This window comes from Agelaius phoeniceus, chromosome 26, assembly GCF_051311805.1.
Source record: "Agelaius phoeniceus isolate bAgePho1 chromosome 26, bAgePho1.hap1, whole genome shotgun sequence".
Classification (NCBI taxonomy): Eukaryota; Metazoa; Chordata; class Aves; order Passeriformes; family Icteridae; genus Agelaius; species Agelaius phoeniceus.
The window spans coordinates 969,242-988,822 of NC_135290.1; the positions used below are offsets into that span (position 1 = coordinate 969,242).

General features: G+C 58.3%; 1 protein-coding gene across 1 annotated transcript; it reads left to right on the forward strand.

The window, feature by feature from the left end:
- Positions 1 to 14,332: 14,332 nt before the first annotated feature.
- NXPH3 (neurexophilin 3) lies at positions 14,333 to 17,583 on the forward strand. Its single transcript, XM_077190883.1, has 2 exons — positions 14,333 to 14,686; positions 15,654 to 17,583. The coding sequence occupies exons 1-2, from the start codon at positions 14,627 to 14,629 to the stop codon at positions 16,449 to 16,451; spliced, it is 858 nt and encodes a 285-aa protein (XP_077046998.1). The 5' UTR covers positions 14,333 to 14,626; the 3' UTR covers positions 16,452 to 17,583.
- Positions 17,584 to 19,581: the final 1,998 nt, after the last annotated feature.

A 19,581-nucleotide genomic window follows, 5' to 3' on the forward strand; every position in this document is an offset into this window, starting at 1 on the left:
AAAGGAAAGAGGGAAGGGAAAACTGGGAAGGGAAAACTGGGAGGGAAAAATCGGGAAGGGAAAACCGGGAAAAAAAAAGTGGGAAGGGAAAATCGGGAAGGGAAAAACGGGAAGGCAAAAGCGGGAAAGGAAAATGGGAAGGGAAAAGTGGGAAAGGAAAAGCGGGAAGGGAAAACTGGGAGGGAAAAATCGGGGAGGGAAAACTGGGAGGGAAAAAAGGGAAAGGAAAGCGGGAAGGGAAAAGTGAGGAGGGAAAACTGTGAGGGAAAAATCGGGAAGGGAAAACCGGGAAAAAATAATGGGAAAGGAAAAGCAGGAAGGGAAAAGCGGGAAGGGAAATCCGGGAAGGGAAAGTTGGATTTCCCAGGGAGCAGCAGCGGCCGCAGCCGACGATCCCGAATCTCCCGGGAATTTCCTCCCCACCCCGGCTGCCTCCCCCGGCTCCATCCCGGCTTTGGGGGCGCAGCTCCCGCGGGGAATGGGGGGGTTTGGAGCCGTTCCCGGTCCCCGGGTGGGATCAGCCCCCCCGACCCCCCCAGGCTGGATCTGCCGCCCAGATGGAGCCGCATTCCCCGGTAATGGGAAGCAGTTGGAGCAAAGGGCGCTGCTCCATCCCCCGGGCCCCGCTGCGGCCCTGGGTTTTCCAAAACATCCCGCGGGACCCCCTTTAACCCTTCCAGGACCTCGGGAGAGCCGGGAATGCCCCCCCGGCCCCGCCTGGATGGGGATTTAATTCCAATTTCCTCTCTGGGGCCGGCGCTGAGCCTTTAATCCCCCCCGGCGCGGGGGTCGCGACCCTGGCACCGCCTCCCGCTCCCAATTCCCGATCCCGGCCCCTTCCCAGCGCGGGCTGGGAGCGACGGGGCCGGGCCGGGGTCCTGGGGGGTCCCTGGGTGAGGGGACCCAGCCCGGATTCCCTGGAATCCCCCCGGGATTGGGGGAAAACCCAGAGGGCCCCAAACCGCACCTGGGAGGGGCACAGAGGGATTTGGGATCCAGAGGGATTTGGGATCTGGAGGGATTTGGGGTTTTTAGGTTCCTAAACCTCCCAGGATCCAGAGGGGGTTGGGGTCTGGAGGGATTCGGGATCCAGAAGGATTCGGGATCCAGAGGGATTTGGGATTTTTAGGTTCCTAAACCTCCCAGGATGCCGAGGGATTTGGGATCTGGGAGCATTTGGGATCCGGAGGGATTTGGGATTTTTAGGTCCCTAAACCTCCCAGGATGCTAAGGGATTTGGGATCCAGAAGGATTTGGGATCTGGAAGGATTTGGGATTTTTAAGTTCTTAAACCTCCCAGGATCCAGAGGGATTTGGGATCTGGGAGCATTTGGGATCCGGAGGGATTTGGGATCCGGAGGGATTTGGGATTTTTAGGTTCCTAAACCTCCCAAGAACCAGAGGGATTTGGGATCTGGAGAGATTTGGGATCCGGAGGGGTTTGGGATCCGGGAGCATTTGGCATCCGGAGGGATTTGTCCTGCTTTGCTTCCCCAGGCTGCCCTTTGGGGTGTGAGGGGTGAAACTCCAGGGAATTCCCTTGGAACGCCCCCCCAGGGCTCCCAAACCCCAATCCCAGTTTAGGAACCCCCAGAGGATCCCAGGGCTGGAAAATCCGGGTGGGGATGGACCCAGCGCTCCCGGAGCCACCTGAAAAAAGGAGAATTTTCCCAGGAAAAATTCCCTGCTCCAGCTTCCCCCACACCTCCCACGCTCCGTGAGAGCCGAGGGAGCTCCGGCTGCACCTGGCAGGGAGGGATGGAGGGGGGAATGATGTGGGAATTTGGGGGAAATGCGGGAATTTGGGAGGGTGTGGGAATGGGGAAATTTGGGGGGATGTGAGAATTGCAGGAGGATGTGGAAATTTGGGGGAAATGTGGGAATTTGGGAGGGTGTGGGAATGGGGGGGAAATGTGGGAATTTGGGGGGATGTGGGAATTTGGGGGGATGTGGGAATTCTGGGGGGATGTGGGAATTCTGGGGGGATGTGGGAATTGCAGGAGGATGTGGAAATTTGGGGGGATGTGGGAATTTGGGGAAATGTGGGAATCTGGGGGGATGTGAGAATTTGGGGGAATGTGGGAATTTGGGAGGGTGTGGGAATTGCAGGAGGATGTGGAAATTGGGGGAATGTGAGAATTTGGGGGAATGTGGGAATTTGGGGGAAATGTGGGAATTCTGGGGGAGAAATGTGGGAATTTGGGAGGGTGTGGGAATTTGGGAGGGTGTAGGAATTGCAGGAGGATGTGGGAATTGGGGGGAAATGTGGGAATTTGGGAGGATGAGAGGCCAGGACTGGGATCCGTTATCCTTTGGGAAGGGGCCTAACCCCCCCCCCCCCCCCAATTCCCTGGAATGTGATCCCAGGGATCTGCAGATGAATTGCGAGCCCCCGGCTGGATTTACACGGGAATCAGAGCTCAGGGTGGGATTTTGTGGGAATTCCGAGGCTGGAAGGAGCTGGGAGGGCTTTCCCTGGATTTGTGGCGGAAGGAAGGAAAAATCCCGGAGTTTTTCGGCAGGAAAAACATCCCAGCTGAGGCTGAGGGAAAAGCTGCTGGGTTTTAGTGCTCCATAAATCCCCCGCAGCCCGGGATCATCCCGGGAAATCATCACCTCCTCCAAAAACAAAGCCCAGCACCGGCACCAGGGGAAACCTTATCCCGATTTCCCTCCCCGCGGGAGTTTTGGGGGGAATATTCCCAGAATCGGAGTTCCCAGCAGCTGACACTTCCCTGCTCTCTGTCAGCTGCGGGGGCTCGGGTTCCCAGGGAAAGGAAGAGACAAAGGAATTGCGGCTCCCTGAAAAGCGGCCCTGCTCCGAGGAGAGCGGCGCTGAAATGGAAACCCGGCATCCGGGAGAGGGGGAAAGGCGGGAGGAGAGCGGCTCCAGAGGCGCCCTGGGCTCGGATCCCGGCTTTGGGGGAGAGCAGAGGAAAAACTGGGAGCAGGGAGGGGATGAACGGGGCTGGGAATGCCACGGGGTCCTGGAGCTTTGGGGCGCTCCCCTTTCCCCATTCCCTGGGATCCTTCCTGGCCCATTCCCGGGAATGTCCTCAGAGCCCGGCCCGGCTTCCCTGGGGCTCTGCTGAGAATTCCCAGAGAGGGAATTCTCCCTTTCCTGGAGAGGGAATTCTCCCTTTCCCGGAGAGGGAATTCTCCCTTTCCCGGACAGGGAATTCTCCCTTTTCCAGCGAGGGAATTCTCCCTTTCCCGGCCAGGGAATTCTCCCTTTTCCAGCGAGGGAATTCTCCCTTTCCTGGCCAGGGAATTCTCCCTTTCCCAGCGAGGGAATTCTCCCTTTCCCAACGAGGGAATTCTCCCTTTCCTGGCCAGGGAATTCTCCCTTTCCTGGTGAGGGAATTCTCCCTTTTCCAGCGAGGGAATTCTCCCTTTCCTGGCGAGGAAATTCTCCCTTTCCCCGCTCCCGGGGCCACGATTGGCTCTGGATTGATGGGAGCCATTTCCTGGCAATGCCTCGGGGATAAATCCTGCGGGGATCGATGGATGCCCCGAGGCTGCCCGGGAATTCTGCTGCCCTCAGCAGGACCTGAGCAGCCTCTCATCAATCCCGAATTCCTGCTAATTAACCCTGCCCAATCCCGAGTTTCTGCTAATTAACCCTGCCCAATCCCAATTCCTGCTAATTAACCCTCCCCAATCCCCAATTCCTGCTAATTAACCCTGCCCGCCTCCTGGGCCTGGATCCCGGGGCGTCCCCGGGGATGGATCCCGGATTTGGGGTGGCAGCGGGATTTGGGATTCACCTTCCCACCCCAAACCATCCCACCAGGAGCCGGAGGAGGCTCCGGCGGCTCCTGGAGAAGCTTCCAGAGGCTCTGCTCCGTCCATCTGTCCTTCCCTGCTGCGGTATCGCCTTCCCTGCAGGCAGAGCTCCCAGCCCGGGGGCGGCAGCGCGGGATGGATGGGAAAGGCAGCTGGACACAGCCCCGGAGGTCCTGGAAGGAGCCCGAGGAGGAGGAGGAGCAGATCCCTGTGCCAGGACATGGATATCCCAGCCGGGCCTGGAATCTGGGAAAGCGCTCGGCTCCGTCCCAGCTCATCCCAGTTTCATCCCAGTTCCATCCCAGCTCAATCCAGCTCATCCCAGTTTCATCCCAGTTTCATCCCAGTTCCATCCCAGTTCATCCCAGTTTCATCCCAGTTCCATCCCAGCTCTGTCCCAGTTCATCCCAGCTCATCCCAGTTCATCCCAGTTTCATCCCAGCTCCGTCCCTGGGACGTTCCCACTCCTCATTCCTGCCCAAATCCGTCCCCTTTTCCCTCCTGCCCCTATAGGATGGGCATGGAGAGGCTCTGGCAGCACCTGGCCAAAACCCTGGGTGAATCCCACCAAAAAACCCCATTCCCACTGAAAATCCTGAGTGAATCCCGATAAAATCCCATTCCCACTGAGAATCCTGGGTGAATCCCAGTAAAATTCCATTGTGACTGAGATTCCTGGGTGAATCCTGATAAATTCCCATTCCCACTGAAAATCCCAGGTGAATCCCAATAAAATTCCATTGTGACTGAGATTCCTGTATGAATCCTGATAAAATCCCATTCCCACTGAAAATCCAGAGTGAATCCCAATAAAAATCCCATTCTCCCTGAGAATCCTGGGTGAATCCTGAAAAAATCCCATTCCCACTGAAAATCCCAGGTGAATCCTGATAAAATTCCATTGTGACTGAGATTCCTGAGTGAATCCCAATAAAATCCCATTCCCCCTGAGAATCCTGGATGAATCCCAATAAAATCCCATTGTGACTGAAAATCCTGTGTGAATCCTGATAAAATCCCATTCCCACTGAAAATCCCAGGTGAATCCTGATAAAATTCCATTGTGACTGAGATTCCTGAGTGAATCCCAATAAAATCCCATTCCCCCTGAGAATCCTGGGTGAATCCCAGTAAAATTCCATTGTGACTGAGATTCCTGGGTGAATCCCGATAAAATCCCATTCCCATTGAAAATCCCGGGTGAATCCCAATAAAATCCCACTCCCGCAGCATTCCCGGCTCTGGGGGTGCCACGGGAGCTCCATGCATTCCAAAGGGGAGCAAATTCCGGGATCAGCGGCGCTCCCAGGATGCCGAGCCCGTGGAAATTCGGATTATTGGGGCCTGGGGTGGCGCTGGCGGCGCTCCCAGCTCGGGACCACCCAGAGCTCCAGGAAAGGATTCCCAAACCCCTGGGGCTGTGGGAGCTCCTGGAGACCCCCAGGGAACGGGGCAAGGTCAGCACGGAGCCGGCCCCGAGCCCGGAGTGTCCCGGCTCTGCCCCGGGTGTGGAGGGAACATCCCAAAAACATCCTAAAACATCCCAAAACATCCCCAAAAACATCCCCAAAAACATCCCCAAAAACATCCCCAAAACATCCTAAACATCCCAAAAACATCCTCAAATATCTCAGAGCAGCCCAAAAACATCCCCAAAACATCCCTAAAAACATCCCCAAAAACATCCCCAAAACATCCCCCAAAACATCCCCAAAAACATCCCCAAAAACATCCCAAAAACATCCCCAAACCATCCCCAAAACATCCCAAAAACATCCCAAAAACATCCCCAAAACATCCCCAAAACATCCCAAAAACATCCCCAAAACATCCCCAAAACATTCCCAAAACATCCAAAAAAACATCCCCAAAACATCCAAAAAATATCCTCAAACATCTCAGAGCAGCCCAAAGACATCCCAGAACCTCCAAAAAATGTCCTAAAACATCCCAAAAAACATCCCAGAACATCCCAAAAATGTCTCAAAAACAACTTAAACACCCCAAAAATATCCTGAAGCATCTCAGAACATCCCAAAAACATCCCAGAACCATCCAAAAAACATCCCAGAACCACACAAAAAAAATGGTCTTAAGACCATCCCAAAAACATCCCAGAACATCCCAAAAACATCCCAGAACCACACAAAAAAAATGGTCTTAAAACCATCCCAAAAACATCCCAAAACCATCCCCAAAACCATCCCAGAACATAAAAAAATATCTCAAAACATCCCAGAAACGTCCCAAAACATGCTGAAAACATCCCAGAACATCCCAAAAACTTCCTGAGACATCCAAAGACACCCCAGAAACATCACAAAACATCCCAAAAACATCCCCAAAATATCCTGAAATATCCCCAAAAACATCCCCAAAACCATCCCAGAACGTCCCAAATCATCCCAGCCCAGTGCCAGGCTGAGCCAGGCCTCCCAAATGTGTCCCATCCTTAATTAACCCGGCGTTAATTACGGAGCGCGGCCTCTCCCGCCCTGCCCGGGGAGCGCAGCCAAGGCCGGGCTTGGGATGAGCTCTCGGCTCCCGGGGGATTTTTCCCCGTTTGTTTTTGTGGGATTTTTCTGCTGCCCCGGCCCCGCAGATTCCGCCTTGGACGCCGATTCCGTTCCCTCCCAATCCAGCCCCGGGCTGGGCCAGGGAGGGCTGGGATCCTAAAAATATCCCTGATTATCCCCGAATGGTTTCCTGCTCGTTTCCCAGCCCTGGGGTTGTTTTTCCTTCCCAGTCCCGGCCTCCCAGATCCTGCCCCTGGATCCAAAGGGGTTCAGAGCAGCCATGGGCATTTGGCCACCCTGAGTGCTGTCCCTGGGGACCCGAATCCCAAATATTCCCTGGTGAGACCCAAATCCCTCCTGGAAGAACCCAAAAATCCCCCTGGAAACCCAAATCCTCCCTGGAAGGACACAAATCCTCCCTGGAAGGACACAAATCCTCCCTGGAAGAACCCAAATCTGCCTTGGAGGGACTCAAATCCCCCTGGAAGGACCCAGATCCCCCTGGAAACCCAAATGCCCCCTGGAAGGACCCAAATCCCCCTGGAAGGACCCAAATCCCCCTGGAAGAACCCAAATCTGCCTTGGAGGGACTCAAATTCCCTTGGAGGGACCCAAATTCCCCCTTGAAGGACCCAAATTCCCCCTGGAGGGACCCAAATCCCCCTGGAAACCCAAATCTACCTTGGAGGGACCCAAATTCCCCCCTGAAGGACCCAAATCCTCCCTGGAAACCCAAATCTACCTTGGAGGGACCCAAATTCCCCCTGGAAGGACCCAAATCCCGCCTGGAAGGACCCAAATCCCCCTGGATCCCCTTCCCATGGCTGGAGCAGGCTGGAAACCCCAGATCCAGCTGGGAATCTCTGGGATGAGCTCCAGAACCCTCCTGGCCGAGCCGAGGCGCCCGTCCAGCCCCACCTGGGGACACTTGGGGACACTTGGGGACACTTTTGGGGGACACTTTTGTGTGAGGCAGGAGGGGATCCCGGCCGGCAGCTCCTGCTGGTGAAAGCATTGGGAATTCCTTGGTGAAAACATTGGGAATTCCTCGGTGAAAGCATTGGGAATTCCTTGGTGAAAGCATTGGGAATTCTCTGGGGGAAACATCGGGAATTCCCTGGTGAAAACATTGGGAATCCACGGGTGAGAACATCAGGAACTGGCTGGTAAAACATCGGGAATTCCTTGGTGAAAACATCGGGAATTCCTTGGTGAAAACACTGGGAATTCACTGGTGGAAAAATCAGGAATTCTCTGGTGAAACTTTAGGAACTGGCTGGTGAAAACATTGGGAATTGGCTGGGGGAAAAATCAGGAATTCACTGGCGAAACATTGGGAATTGGCTGGTGAAACATTGGGAATTCCTTGGTGAAAAAATCAGGAATTCTCTGGGGGAAACATCGGGAATTCCCTGGTGAAAACATCAGGAATTCTCTGGGGGAAACATCAGGAATTCTCTGGTGGAAACATTGGGATTCTCTGGTGAAAACATCAGGAATTCTCTGGTAAAACATTGGGAATTCACTGGTGAAACACTGGGAATTCTCTGGTGGAAACATTGGGAATTCTCTGGTGGAAACATTGGGATTCTCTGGGGGAAACATGGGAAATTCACTGGGGAAACATCAGGAATTCTCTGGTGAAAAAATCAGGAATTCTCTGGTGGAAACATTGGGAATTCTCTTGTGAAACACCGGGAATTCTCTGGTGGAAACATTGGGATTCTCTGGGGGAAACATTGGGAATTCTCTTGTAAAACACCGGGAATTCTGTGGTGAGCACATCAGGAACCGGCCCTGCCTCCCGGCGGGAAGCTCCGGCCAGAGCAGGACAAAGGACAAAGATCAACCCCAGAGCGTGGGGACGGCGCCCTGAGTCACATCCCGACCCTGAAAGGTCCCTTTGTCCCCATCCCGGCCTCGGGAATGCCGAGGGCGCCGGGAAGGAGCCCTGGAGCGGCCCCAAATCCCCCGGGAGCCGCCCCGGGGCCGCCAGAACGGAGCTGATCCCCCGGGTTTGGGGTTCCGGGCCCGACTTTGGGATTCTAACCCAGATTTTGGGGTGTCCGCCCTGATTTTGGGGTACCCGTCCTGATTTTGGGGTGTCCGCCCTGATTTTGGGGTACCCGTCCTGATTTTGGGGTACCCGTCCTGATTTTGGGGTGTCCGCCCTGATTTTGGGGTACCCGTCCTGATTTTGGGATTCCAGCTCAGATTCTGGGGCACCCACCCTGATTTGGGGATTCTAACCCAGATTTTGGGATTCTAGCCCAGGTTTTGGGGTGCCAACCCTGATTTTGGGATTCTAACCCAGATTTTGGGATTCTAGCCCAGGTTTTGGGATTCTAGCCCAGGTTTTGGGATTCTAGCCCAGATTTTGGGGTGCCAGCCCTGATTTTGGGATTCTAACCCAGATTTTGGTATTCTAGCCCAGATTTTGGGATTCTAGCCCAGGTTTTGGGGTGCCAGCCCTGATTTTGGGATTCTAACCCAGATTTTGGGATTCTAGCCCAGGTTTTGGGGTGCCAGCCCTGATTTTGGGATTCTAACCCAGATTTTGGGATTCTAGCCCAGGTTTTGGGGTGCCAGCCCTGATTTTGGTATTCTAGCCCAGATTTTGGGATTCTAACCCAGATTTTGGGATTCTAGCCCAGGTTTTGAGGTGCCAGCCCCCCATTCCCACCCCGAATTTGGGATCCGGTCCCTCCAAAGGAACGTGCCCCTGTCGCAGCCCCAGCCTGGGACCCAGCCAGGCCGTTCTGGGATGGATTCCTGCAGATATTCCCACTTTCCCGGGGAGGTCTGGGATGTTTTTCTCTCCTTTTCCTCTCCCGGCCAGGCTCTGGCATCAGCTGGGCTCGGCTCGGGTTTCACCCTCCGCACATTTCCAGCTCTGGAGCCGCCGTTCCCAGCGGGGGGAGCTCGGGAAACTCACACGGAGCCAACCCGGGAATGTGAGAGTGAAATTCCCACTGAAATAGGGGGGAAAATCCAGTGTAATTCCCACTGAAATAGGGGGGGAAAATCCAGTGAAATTCCCACTGAAATAGGAGGGGAAAATCCAGCGAAATTCCCACAGAAATGGGGGGGGGGGAAATACAGTGAAATTCCCACTGAAATGGGGGGGAAAATCCAGTGAAATTCCCACTGAAATGGGGGGAAAATCCAGTGTAATTCCCACTGAAATAGGGGGGGGAAATCCAGTGAAATTCCCACTGAAATGGGGGTAATATCCAGTGAAATTCCCACTGAAATAGGGGGGGAAAATCCAGTGAAATTCCCACTGAAATAGGGGGGAAATCCAATGAAATTCCCACTGAAATGGGGGGGGAAATCTAATGAAATTCCCACTGAAATGGGGGGAAAATCCAGTGAAATCCCCACTGAAATGGGGATGAAATCCAGTGAAATTCCCACTGAAATGGGGGGGAAAATCCAGTGAAATTCCCACTGAAATGGGGGGAGGAAATCCAGTGAAATTCCCACAGAAATGGGGGGGAAATTCACTGAAATTCCCACTGGAACGGCCACAAATCCCGGGAATTCCAGGGCTCCTGGCTCCCGGCCCTTTCCCACCCCGCAAATCCCGGGATTTGGGGCCGGCGGCTGCGCCCAGCTGGGGCTGGACCCCGGGAGTGGGGAAAGTCCCGCTGGAATTGGGAAATTCCTGCTGGAATTGGGAAATTCCCACTGGAATTGGGAGATTCCCACTGGAATGGGAAGATTTCCATTGGAATTGGGAGATTCCTGCTGGATTTGGGAGATTCCCGCTGGATTTGGGAAATTCCTGCTGGAATTGGGAAATTCCCATTGGAATTGGGAGATTCCCGCTGGAATTGGGCTCCAGTGGCATCAATTCCCTCAGCCCCAGCCCCCTGGGAGTGGGAAAATGAGGAAAACTTCCCAAAATCCATAAAACCCCTGGGGAAGGGTGGAAATCTCCAGGAAGATCGGCCTGGAACAGCTCGGCCTCTGCCGCGTCTCCCACCCCGGGATTAATTGGATTAATTGCATTAATTACCCGCGTTAATCACGGCTTGAGTCAGCTCTGGGACGCCAATCCCGATTTTTACCTGGAAAATCCATCCCTGGCTTCATCCCAGCACAACTGGGGGGAGGAAGCTCGATTTTCCAGCCAGGAAAATTCCATTTTTTCCCATGGAATTGGGGCTTTTCCCTGCCCTGCTGGGGGGTCCTGGCAGCCCCCGCTGTCCCCCCAGAGGGTCCCCAATATTTTGATGTTTTTCCCCAAGAAAATCCCCAAGATTTTCCCCTGAATTCCCAGCTCAGGGAGCTGCCAGGCCTCGGACAGATGTTTTCCATAAATAACCAAACAAGGAGTGCACGGGAACGGGGGAAGCAAATCCAATTAGGCTGGAGAAATTCTCTGGAAAAGGGCTGTGCTTTAATCAGCTCCGTATCAAAATAACAGATTTCAGCCCCAAATTCCTCCCTTTTTCCAGACAAAGCCTGGCTGGGAGCGCGTCCCCATCCCTCTCTCCCTAAATCTCAGTTCAGGCTCCTCATCCCAACCCTTTAGAAAAGAGAACAGGAACGTCTGAGCCAAAAAATAAAATTAAAAAGGCGGGGAAAGAAAAAGAAAAGGGTTTTGCTGACAGAAGGGAGAAAGCTTCAGAGTTCGCTCGATTTTCTCAGATAAAAATTGATTTTTCTCCTGCTGCTGGCTGGGATTTTGGCTCGGGATCGGGATCCCCTGGGACTGGGATTCGCAGTGTGGGTTTCACTCAAATGGACAATTTGTTCCTTTAATTGGTTAAAACCTCAAAAGCCACAACAAGAGCGGCTGGGGGAGACACAGGAGACAATCCTGCCTTGTTCCTTCCTTCCTTCCTTCCTTCCTTCCTTCCTTCCTTCCTTCCTTCCTTCCTTCCTTCCTTCCTTCCTTCCTTCCTTCCTTCCTTCCTTCCTTCCTTCCTTCCTTCCTTCCTTCCTTCCTTCCTTCCTTCCTTCCTTCCTTCCTTCCTTCCTTCCTTCCTTCCTTCCTTCCTTCCTTCCTTCCTTCCTTCCTTCCTTCCTTCCTTCCTTCCTTCCTTCCTTCCTTCCTTCCTTCCTTCCTTCCTTCCTTCCTTCCTTCCTTCCTTCCTTCCTTCCTTCCTTCCTTCCTTCCTTCCTTCCTTCCTTCCTTCCTTCCTTCCTTCCTTCCTTCCTTCCTTCCTTCCTTCCTTCCTTCCTTCCTTCCTTCCTTCCTTCCTTCCTTCCTTCCTTCCTTCCTTCCTTCCTTCCTTCCTTCCTTCCTTCCTTCCTTCCTTCCTTCCTTCCTTCCTTCCTTCCTTCCTTCCTTCCTTCCTTCCTTCCTTCCTTCCTTCCTTCCTTCCTTCCTTCCTTCCTTCCTTCCTTCCTTCCTTCCTTCCTTCCTTCCTTCCTTCCTTCCTTCCTTCCTTCCTTCCTTCCTTCCTTCCTTCCTTCCTTCCTTCCTTCCTTCCTTCCTTCCTTCCTTCCTTCCTTCCTTCCTTCCTTCCTTCCTTCCTTCCTTCCTTCCTTCCTTCCTTCCTTCCTTCCTTCCTTCCTTCCTTCCTTCCTTCCTTCCTTCCTTCCTTCCTTCCTTCCTTCCTTCCTTCCTTCCTTCCTTCCTTCCTTCCTTCCTTCCTTCCTTCCTTCCTTCCTTCCTTCCTTCCTTCCTTCCTTCCTTCCTTCCTTCCTTCCTTCCTTCCTTCCTTCCTTCCTTCCTTCCTTCCTTCCTTCCTTCCTTCCTTCCTTCCTTCCTTCCTTCCTTCCTTCCTTCCTTCCTTCCTTCCTTCCTTCCTTCCTTCCTTCCTTCCTTCCTTCCTTCCTTCCTTCCTTCCTTTCCTTCCTTCCTTCCTTCCTTCCTTCCTTCCTTTCCTTCCTTCCTTCCTTCCCTTCCCTTCCTTCCCTTCCCTTCCTTCCCTTCCTTCCCTTTCCTTCCTTTCCTTCCCATCCCTATCCCAGGATAATGATGGAGCCGCTTCCCAGAAGAATCCCCACCAATATCTCGGGAAAAATCCCCATCCTTATCCCGGGAAGAATCCCCACCATTATCCCGGGATTAATCCCCATCCCTACCCCGGGATTATCCCCATCCTTATCCCGGTATTAATCCCCATCCCTATCCCGGGATTAATCCCAAACCTTATCCCGGGATTAATCCCCATCCCTATCCCGGGATTATTCCCCATCCCTATCCCGAGATTAACCCCCATCCTTATACAGGGATTATTCCCCATCCCTATCCCGGGATTAATCCCCATCCCTATCCCGGGATTAATCCCCATCCTTTTACCCCAGGATTAATCCCCATCCCTTTACCCCGGGATTAATCTCCATCCCTATCCCGGGATTAATCCCCATCCCTATCCCGGTATTATTCCCCATCCCTATCCCGGGATTAATCCCCATCCTCATCCCGCTCACGCCTTTCCCAGCCCGGCTCCATCTGCGCGGCTCCCGGGGGATTCCGAGCCCGTCCGCGCCAGCCCGGGCCGGCTCCGCCTCCTGCTCCGCCGGGATCCCCGGGAATGGGCCTGGGATGAGCCCCCCGAACCCCCCGTGCCCCAGGAAATTCCCGTTCCCGGCCGGTTCCGTCCCTCCCATCTCCTCCCACCCCCGGTTCTGGAGCCCCTCGGGCGGAAAACGCTTCCCAAAAGCGGAGCCGGGAGCGGGGAGCGGCTCTGGGGCTCTGCAGAGCCTCTCCCGGGCCCGTTTCTCCCCTTTCCCGGTTCTCTGACCCCCCCGGTCCCGGCCGCTCTTCCCAGCGCCGGGTCCCGCTAGAGGGCAACAGAAAACCGGGAAAGCAGCGCCGGGAAAGGGCCTGGCAGCACCGCCTGGGCTCGGCTTCCACCTCAGCGGCACCAGAACCCCCGCAGGCGCTCCTGGAGCCCGAACCGCTGCTGGGATTCACCGGCCCGGGGGGCCAGGGAGGGTTTCTAGGGGGATCCGCCACTTTTTTTGCTCCCTTTGGCGCAGGAGCCGGGATCTCCTCTGGGATTCAAGAGGAGCCTGAGAATGGCAGGATCAGAAAGGTCGGGAGAGGCTCCGAGGCCATCAAATCCCAGCTTTCCCTAAGGAATCCGTTCCCAGGAGGTGCCTCTGTCCTGCCGTGTCCCCAGGGAAGCGAAACCCGACCCAGCTCCCAGGAAATTCCTGCCCAAGGTCGGATTTGCAGCAGGATTCGGCTTTCCAAGAATCCCGGGAGGAGCCGAGCAGCGCTGCAGGAGCCCAGCCTGGCTCCCCTTCCCAAAAATCCCGCTCCAAACCCGGTCCCGGGAATCCGGGGGGGAGATGGGGGCAGGCAGGGATCCTGCAGCTCATCCTGCTCCAAGCCGGGATCGTTCCCGGGAATTCGCTCCGGTTTTGCTTCCCAAAGCGGCTCAGGGAAAGGGGGGATGAGGGAGGGATGCGGAGAAGAACACAAAGGGATGTAAAGAAACGGGATTTTCTCCTCAAGGCGGGAGAATCCCGGGTTTGACCCCAGTCCTGCCCATGGGAAGTTGATTCCCGCTATTCCAACTTCTCCTGCAAGGTGGGAAAAGGAGAACTGCTGCCCTCCACGGGCCAAAAGCCATCACAGACCCCAAACCCGCGGCCTCTGGCTCCTTCCTGGGGGATCCCTGCCGTTCCTTCATGGATGAACTGGAAACCGAGGCGACAGAGGGCTTTTCCCTTTCCCTGGCGGGGGGGACGGAGCCGATCCCAGAGGGCGACAACGACGGAGCTGGGAACCCCCGCGGGTCCCCCCGTGCCCCCATCCCAGTCCGGCCCCGTTCTCCCGGTCCTGCCCCTCCCCAGGGAGCGATGGGGACTTTGCCAGAGCCCCCCAGGGCCCCCCCATCCCCCAGGGACCCCCTCGGGGGGGCTCTGCTGGGCCGCGGGCACCAAAGGGTTACTCCGGAGGTGCCGCTCGGCCCCGGCACCTGGCGGGGGAGGCGGGAGCGGAGCCGGAGCGCGGCTGGAGCGAGCAGGGATGGAGCGAGCCGGGGATGGAGCGGAGTTTCCCTGAGACTCGGGCGAGCGGCGGGCGGGGGAGCGCAGGGGCGGCCGAGGGGGCCGGGAGGCGGCGGGGCGGGCAGGGGGACAGGGGAGGCGACAGCCAAGGGGACGCGGGGACGGCAGCGGCCGCAGGTGAAGCCGCCGCGCCTCGCCCGGACCCGGAGCGGCCCCGCGGGGCGGGAGCTGCCGGGGCCACCATGGGCCGGGGGGGGCCGTAGGGAGCCCCTCCGCTGGGGGACCCCCCCTTCCCCTCGCTGACGCCGGAGGAGAAGGGAGGGAAAGACGGAAAAAGGAGGAAAATCCCGGCGAAACCCTCCCCAAAGCGGAGCCGCGGAGAAGGCGGCGGCGCTGGCTGGAAAATGCATCTTCTTCCTCGGAGCTGCGTCCTCCTCCTCCTCCAGGGCAGCATCGCGCTGCTGGTGAGCGCCGGGCGGGCAGGGCAGGGGGGACGGGGGCTGCGGGGAACCGGGGGTCGCGCAGCCGCGGGGATGGGGCGTGCGGGGAGCGGCAGCGATCCCCGAAGCCGAGCCCGCATCCCCGCCCGCCCCCGGGAAAAAAACGCGTCCCAAAACTTCTGTTCTTCGGCCGCGGGGAGCGGGCAGGGCTGCCGGGGAGAAGGCTCCGGATCGCCCCAGAAATCCGCACGCCCCCAGCCCCGCTCGGCGGCCCGGGGAGGGCTGGGGCAGAGCCGGGGCCGGGCCGGCTCCGGGCTCCGCTTCCCGGAGCTTCCTCCGCTCCCCGCTGCCGCCTGGGCCGGGTCAGCCCCGGGCACCCCGCGGCTTCTCCGGGTCCCCCAGCCCCGGGCGATGCGGCTGCGGCCCCCCCGGCTGCCCCTGGATGTGGCGCTTTGGGGGCTCAGGGAGCGGAGCTGGCGGAGGAGCCGGGGGCAGCTCCCCGGGTGACAGCTCCGCGCTGTTGTCCCTTGTCCTGTGCTGTCCCCCGGGTGTCCCCAGGCCCTGGCGGGGTTGCAGGGGCGCAGGGGGTGCGGGAGCTGTGCCCTGAGCCGGCAGAGAGCGAACCCCGGCTGCTCGCACCCATTCCCGGGGCAGCCGGGAGAGAGGAGAGCTGGAGGTGCCGCTGCCGGAGGGGAAATACAGAGCAGAATGAAGGGGAAATCGGGGCAGCGAGGCTGGGGAAGGAGCTGGGGAAGGGGCTGGCAGGGGTGGGTGACACTGGGGAAGGGGCTGGCAGGGGTGGGTGACACTGGGGAAGGGGCTGGCAGGGGCGGGTGACACTAAGGAAGGGACTGGCAGGGCTCGGTGACCATGGGGAAGGGGCTGACAGGGGTGGGTGACACTAAGGAAGGGGCTGGCAGGCGTGGGTGACCATGGGGAAGGGGCTGGCAGGGCTCGGTGCCACCCGCAGCTCCTCCATCCCCGTGTCCAGGTGTTCTGCGCTCCAGAGGAAGCCGGGAAAGGAGCGGATCCAGGCGAGCCCCGGGCCCGCGGCAGAGCCCCGAAGCTGCGGGAGCTGCTCTCCCCAAAGCCCCTCCCGGGCCTGAGCCCGGCCCCGCCGCAGAACCGGACCCTGCTGGGGCCGGGCAGCGGCTCCCGGGAGCTCGGGGCGGCCCCGGTGAACCGGCCCGGGCTGGAGCTCGGGGCAGCCCCGGTGAACCGGCCCGGGCGGGATCTCGGGGCGGCCCCGGTGAACCGGCCCGGGCGGGATCTCGGCCCCCGGGCACAGCGGGACCCGCGGCCGGCCCCGGGCAGGCTGCAGAAGCTTTTCGGCTGGGGAGACTTTTACTCCAACATCAAGACGGTGAAGCTGAACCTGCTGATCACGGGCAAGGTCGTGGATCACGGCAACGGCAGCGTCAACGTCTTCTTCCAGCACAACTCCACGGGCCACGGCAACATCTCCGTGAGCCTCGTGCCCCCCACCAAGGCCGTGCAGTTCGACCTGGAGCAGCAAATCTTCATCGAGGCCAAGGAGTCCAAGGTGTTCAACTGCCGCGTGGAGTCGGAGCAGGTGGCCCGGGCCAGGAAGACCTCGCTGTGCACCTTCGACCCGGCCAAGACGTGCTCGCAGGAGCACACGCAGAGCCGCGCAGCCTGGCTGTGCTCGCAGCCCTTCCGCGCCGTGTGCGTGTACATCACCTTCTACAGCAGCGACTACCGCCTGGTGCAGAAGGTGTGTCCCGACTACAACAGCCACAGCCAGCGGCCCTACTTCCCCTCGGGCTGAGCCCCGGGACAGCGATTCCCGGGATTCCGGGGCCACCATTCCCGGGCCGAGATTCCAGGGTGGCGATTCCCGGGCTGGGATTCTGGGATAGCGATTCCCAGGGTGGCGATTCCCGGACCACGATTCTGGGGTCACAATTCCGGGGCTGCGATTCCCGGCCCGCGATTCCCGGCCCGCGATTCCCGAGATCCCGGCGGGTTCCCAAGGGCGGGAGGGGAGGGATGGGGGTGCCTTTGGAGCGGGGAATGCTCCCTGGAAACCACAGGCGTGGAAGGAAGAGGAGAATTTCCCGTTTTGCGCGGTGGAAGAGCGGCAGCGGCGGCCCCGGGATGGGGAGCGAGGGCTGGGTTTGGGATGTGGGAACCGGACAGAGCCACGGTCGGGACTCGGGTTCCTCAGTGCAATAATGGCTCGGCCTGGACTGGGGTTGGGGATTCCAGGTTCAAAGGGCTCCGAGGGAAGGGTCGCAGCCCCTGGAGACCGGGAAGAGCTCGGGAAAGGGGGGAAAAGCCGCCCGATGGTGCCGCTGCCCCGGGCACCCCCGGCTGCCCCAGGTCCCGGCTCGGCAGGAGCTGGGGGAGTTCTCCCATCCCAAAGGCTCCCGGGATGGGCAGGGGCCTCTCCCCACGCCGGGCCGGTGCCGCGGGGGGCTCGGGGCTGCATTCCCGGTGGAGCAATCCCGGCGGAGCGGGCCCGGTGTGCGGGAACGGCGAGGGATCCCCGCGGGGGCTGATTCAGGCCCGGCTTCCCCTCCATCCCCTCCCTGCCCTGATCCTGCCCGGATCCTGCCCCAATCCCAGCCCCGATCCCTGCCCCAATCCCTGCCCCAATCCCAGCCCCAATCCCTGCCCCAATCCTGCCCCAATCCCAGCCCCGATCCCTGCCCCGATCCCAGCCCCGATCCCAGCCCCGATCCCTGCCCCGATCCCAGCCCCGATCCCTGCCCCGATCCCAGCCCCAATCCCAGCCCCGATCCCAGCCCCGATCCCTGCCCCGATCCCAGCCCCGATCCCGGGCAAAGGGGTGGGAACGGGAGCTCAGGGCCGGGATTTCATTGCCAGGGAAGGAACAAGGGACGGGAACTCCCCCGCGCCGCCCCGGGGAGGGAATAAAGCGCTCACGGTGGCACCGAGGCAGGGCCGGAGTTTTTTGTGGGAGTTTTTTTGTGGAAGTGGCGGCAGGAGAGGGAAAACGAACGTGTGGGGTTGGGAATGATGGCCACGATCCAGGCCCGAGTCCAGCTCCTTCCTGGGAATGGGCTCCGGCTTTGGGCTGCCAGGACCTGGGCTCCCAGACTCCCTTTGTGTGGGTATTCCCAATTTCTTCCCCTTCCCGAGGAATCCAAAGCTCAGGCTCCCATTTTTGCGGTGTTCCCAATTTCCTCCCCTTCCCCAGACATCCGATTTCAGTCTCTCACCTTTCTGGGTATTCCCAGTTCCCAGGTGTTCCCATCTCCTCCCCTTCCCAGACATCCAAATTTCAGGCTCCTATTTTTGGGGCATTCCCAACCTCCTCCCCTTCGCAGACATCCAAACTTCCGTCTCCCACCTTCCACTGGCACCTTCCCTCCTCCAGAAAAGACCAAAAAAAGCCACTTCCCTTCCCTTTCCCCCCTTAAATTCCCTGAATCCAGAGCACCAGGCCAACTCCAAAAATTCCTTCCCCCCCTCACAGGACAGGTCCTGCCCCTGGAGCAGGGTTTGTACTTCCCAAAATTGATTTATTCCCGAAATAAATCCCTTCCCCAGAGCTCTTTGCCGGCTGCTGGCGGAATTTCAGGATGAGCTCCCACATCCAGGCAGGAGCTGCTCCCCAAAATCCACGGAGCCTCCAGAATCCACGCGGAGACTTTTCCTCACAGAGCCCCAAAAGTTGGGAAAAGCTCTGGGAAATTTCGCTTTTCCAGGAAATAACGGGAGCGGGGATTGAGGAGGGGAGGGAGGGGAAACGTGGGGAACTAAAAACATTCCCGAAGGACTTGGATTTGCGGGAGGAAGGAGACACAAAACCCGTTAAAATTCTCTCGTTAGAAAACAAACCAAAAAAAAAAAAAAGAAAAAAAAAGAAAAAAATCTCGGCACAAAAGTTGGAGGAATCTGGAGGAATTGCCGAGAATCGGCGGCGGGAGCAGCGCCGGGAGCGGGCGGGAGCAGGAGGAGGCTCCAAGGATGCGCGGCTGCCGGGGGGATGCGGAGCCGCGGTTTCTAAGGAGACCAGGACGGGCCATTCTTCCAGCCTGGAGAGGAGAATTCCTGCTCCAGGAGCCGCGGCCCGCGCGGGAGCCGGGGAGGAGCTGCGGGAGCAGCAGCGCCCGAGGAAAAACCCCCGCACCCCAAAGCCACGGCGGGAGCCGGGCGGGACCGAGCATCCCCGGAATTCCCGGTGCCGGCGGCTGTTGCTGCCTTGGATCCAGGAGTTATCCCGGTTTTCCCCAGACCCCAAAGGCCGGCCCTGCCCCACAGACAGCGATGTCAAACATTCCCGGTTTTCCAGCAGGTTCTGGGGTTGTTTTCCCTCCCATCCATGGCCCAGGACAGAGCTCTCCCCATCCCTGGATTGTCCTGTGCCGAGGGGGAGGGAAAACCTTGGGAATCCCATCCCAAACCCTCTCCCAGCATCCAGGGGGGATTTCAGGGAGGGAGGGAAGGAGGGGAGGATCCCAGCTGCTCCCGCACGGCCGCATTCCCAAAGGATCGGGATGCAATCCCAAAGAAGAGGCTGGATGGCTCCGGTGCCAGACTGGCTCCTGCCCGGTTCTCCGTGGGCCTTTTCCAGCTCCAGGGGCTCCTCCCGAGGGCTGCAGGAGGTGCCCGGAGCCCCTGGGATCAGGGAGCAGCTCCTGGGGACGCTGGAACCCAGCACTGCTGGATCTGCGGGCAGGAGGAGCAGGGGGATAACGGGAGAGGGAACCACAGCTCAGACCTGGAATGAAACAGCAGGGAAAGCTGTCAAGGACAGGAATGGAAAACTCCTCCAGCCCCAGCCCAAATCCCTGCGGGCTCCAAGGCCTCAGCAGAGAATTCCCAGCTCGGATGCCAGCCCTGCCTGCAGTGGAAACGCCGTCAATAATTCAGGACGGGCTCCGGAGCCCGGGAACGCTCCCGGCTCCCTCGGGGGCGGCTCAGGAAGG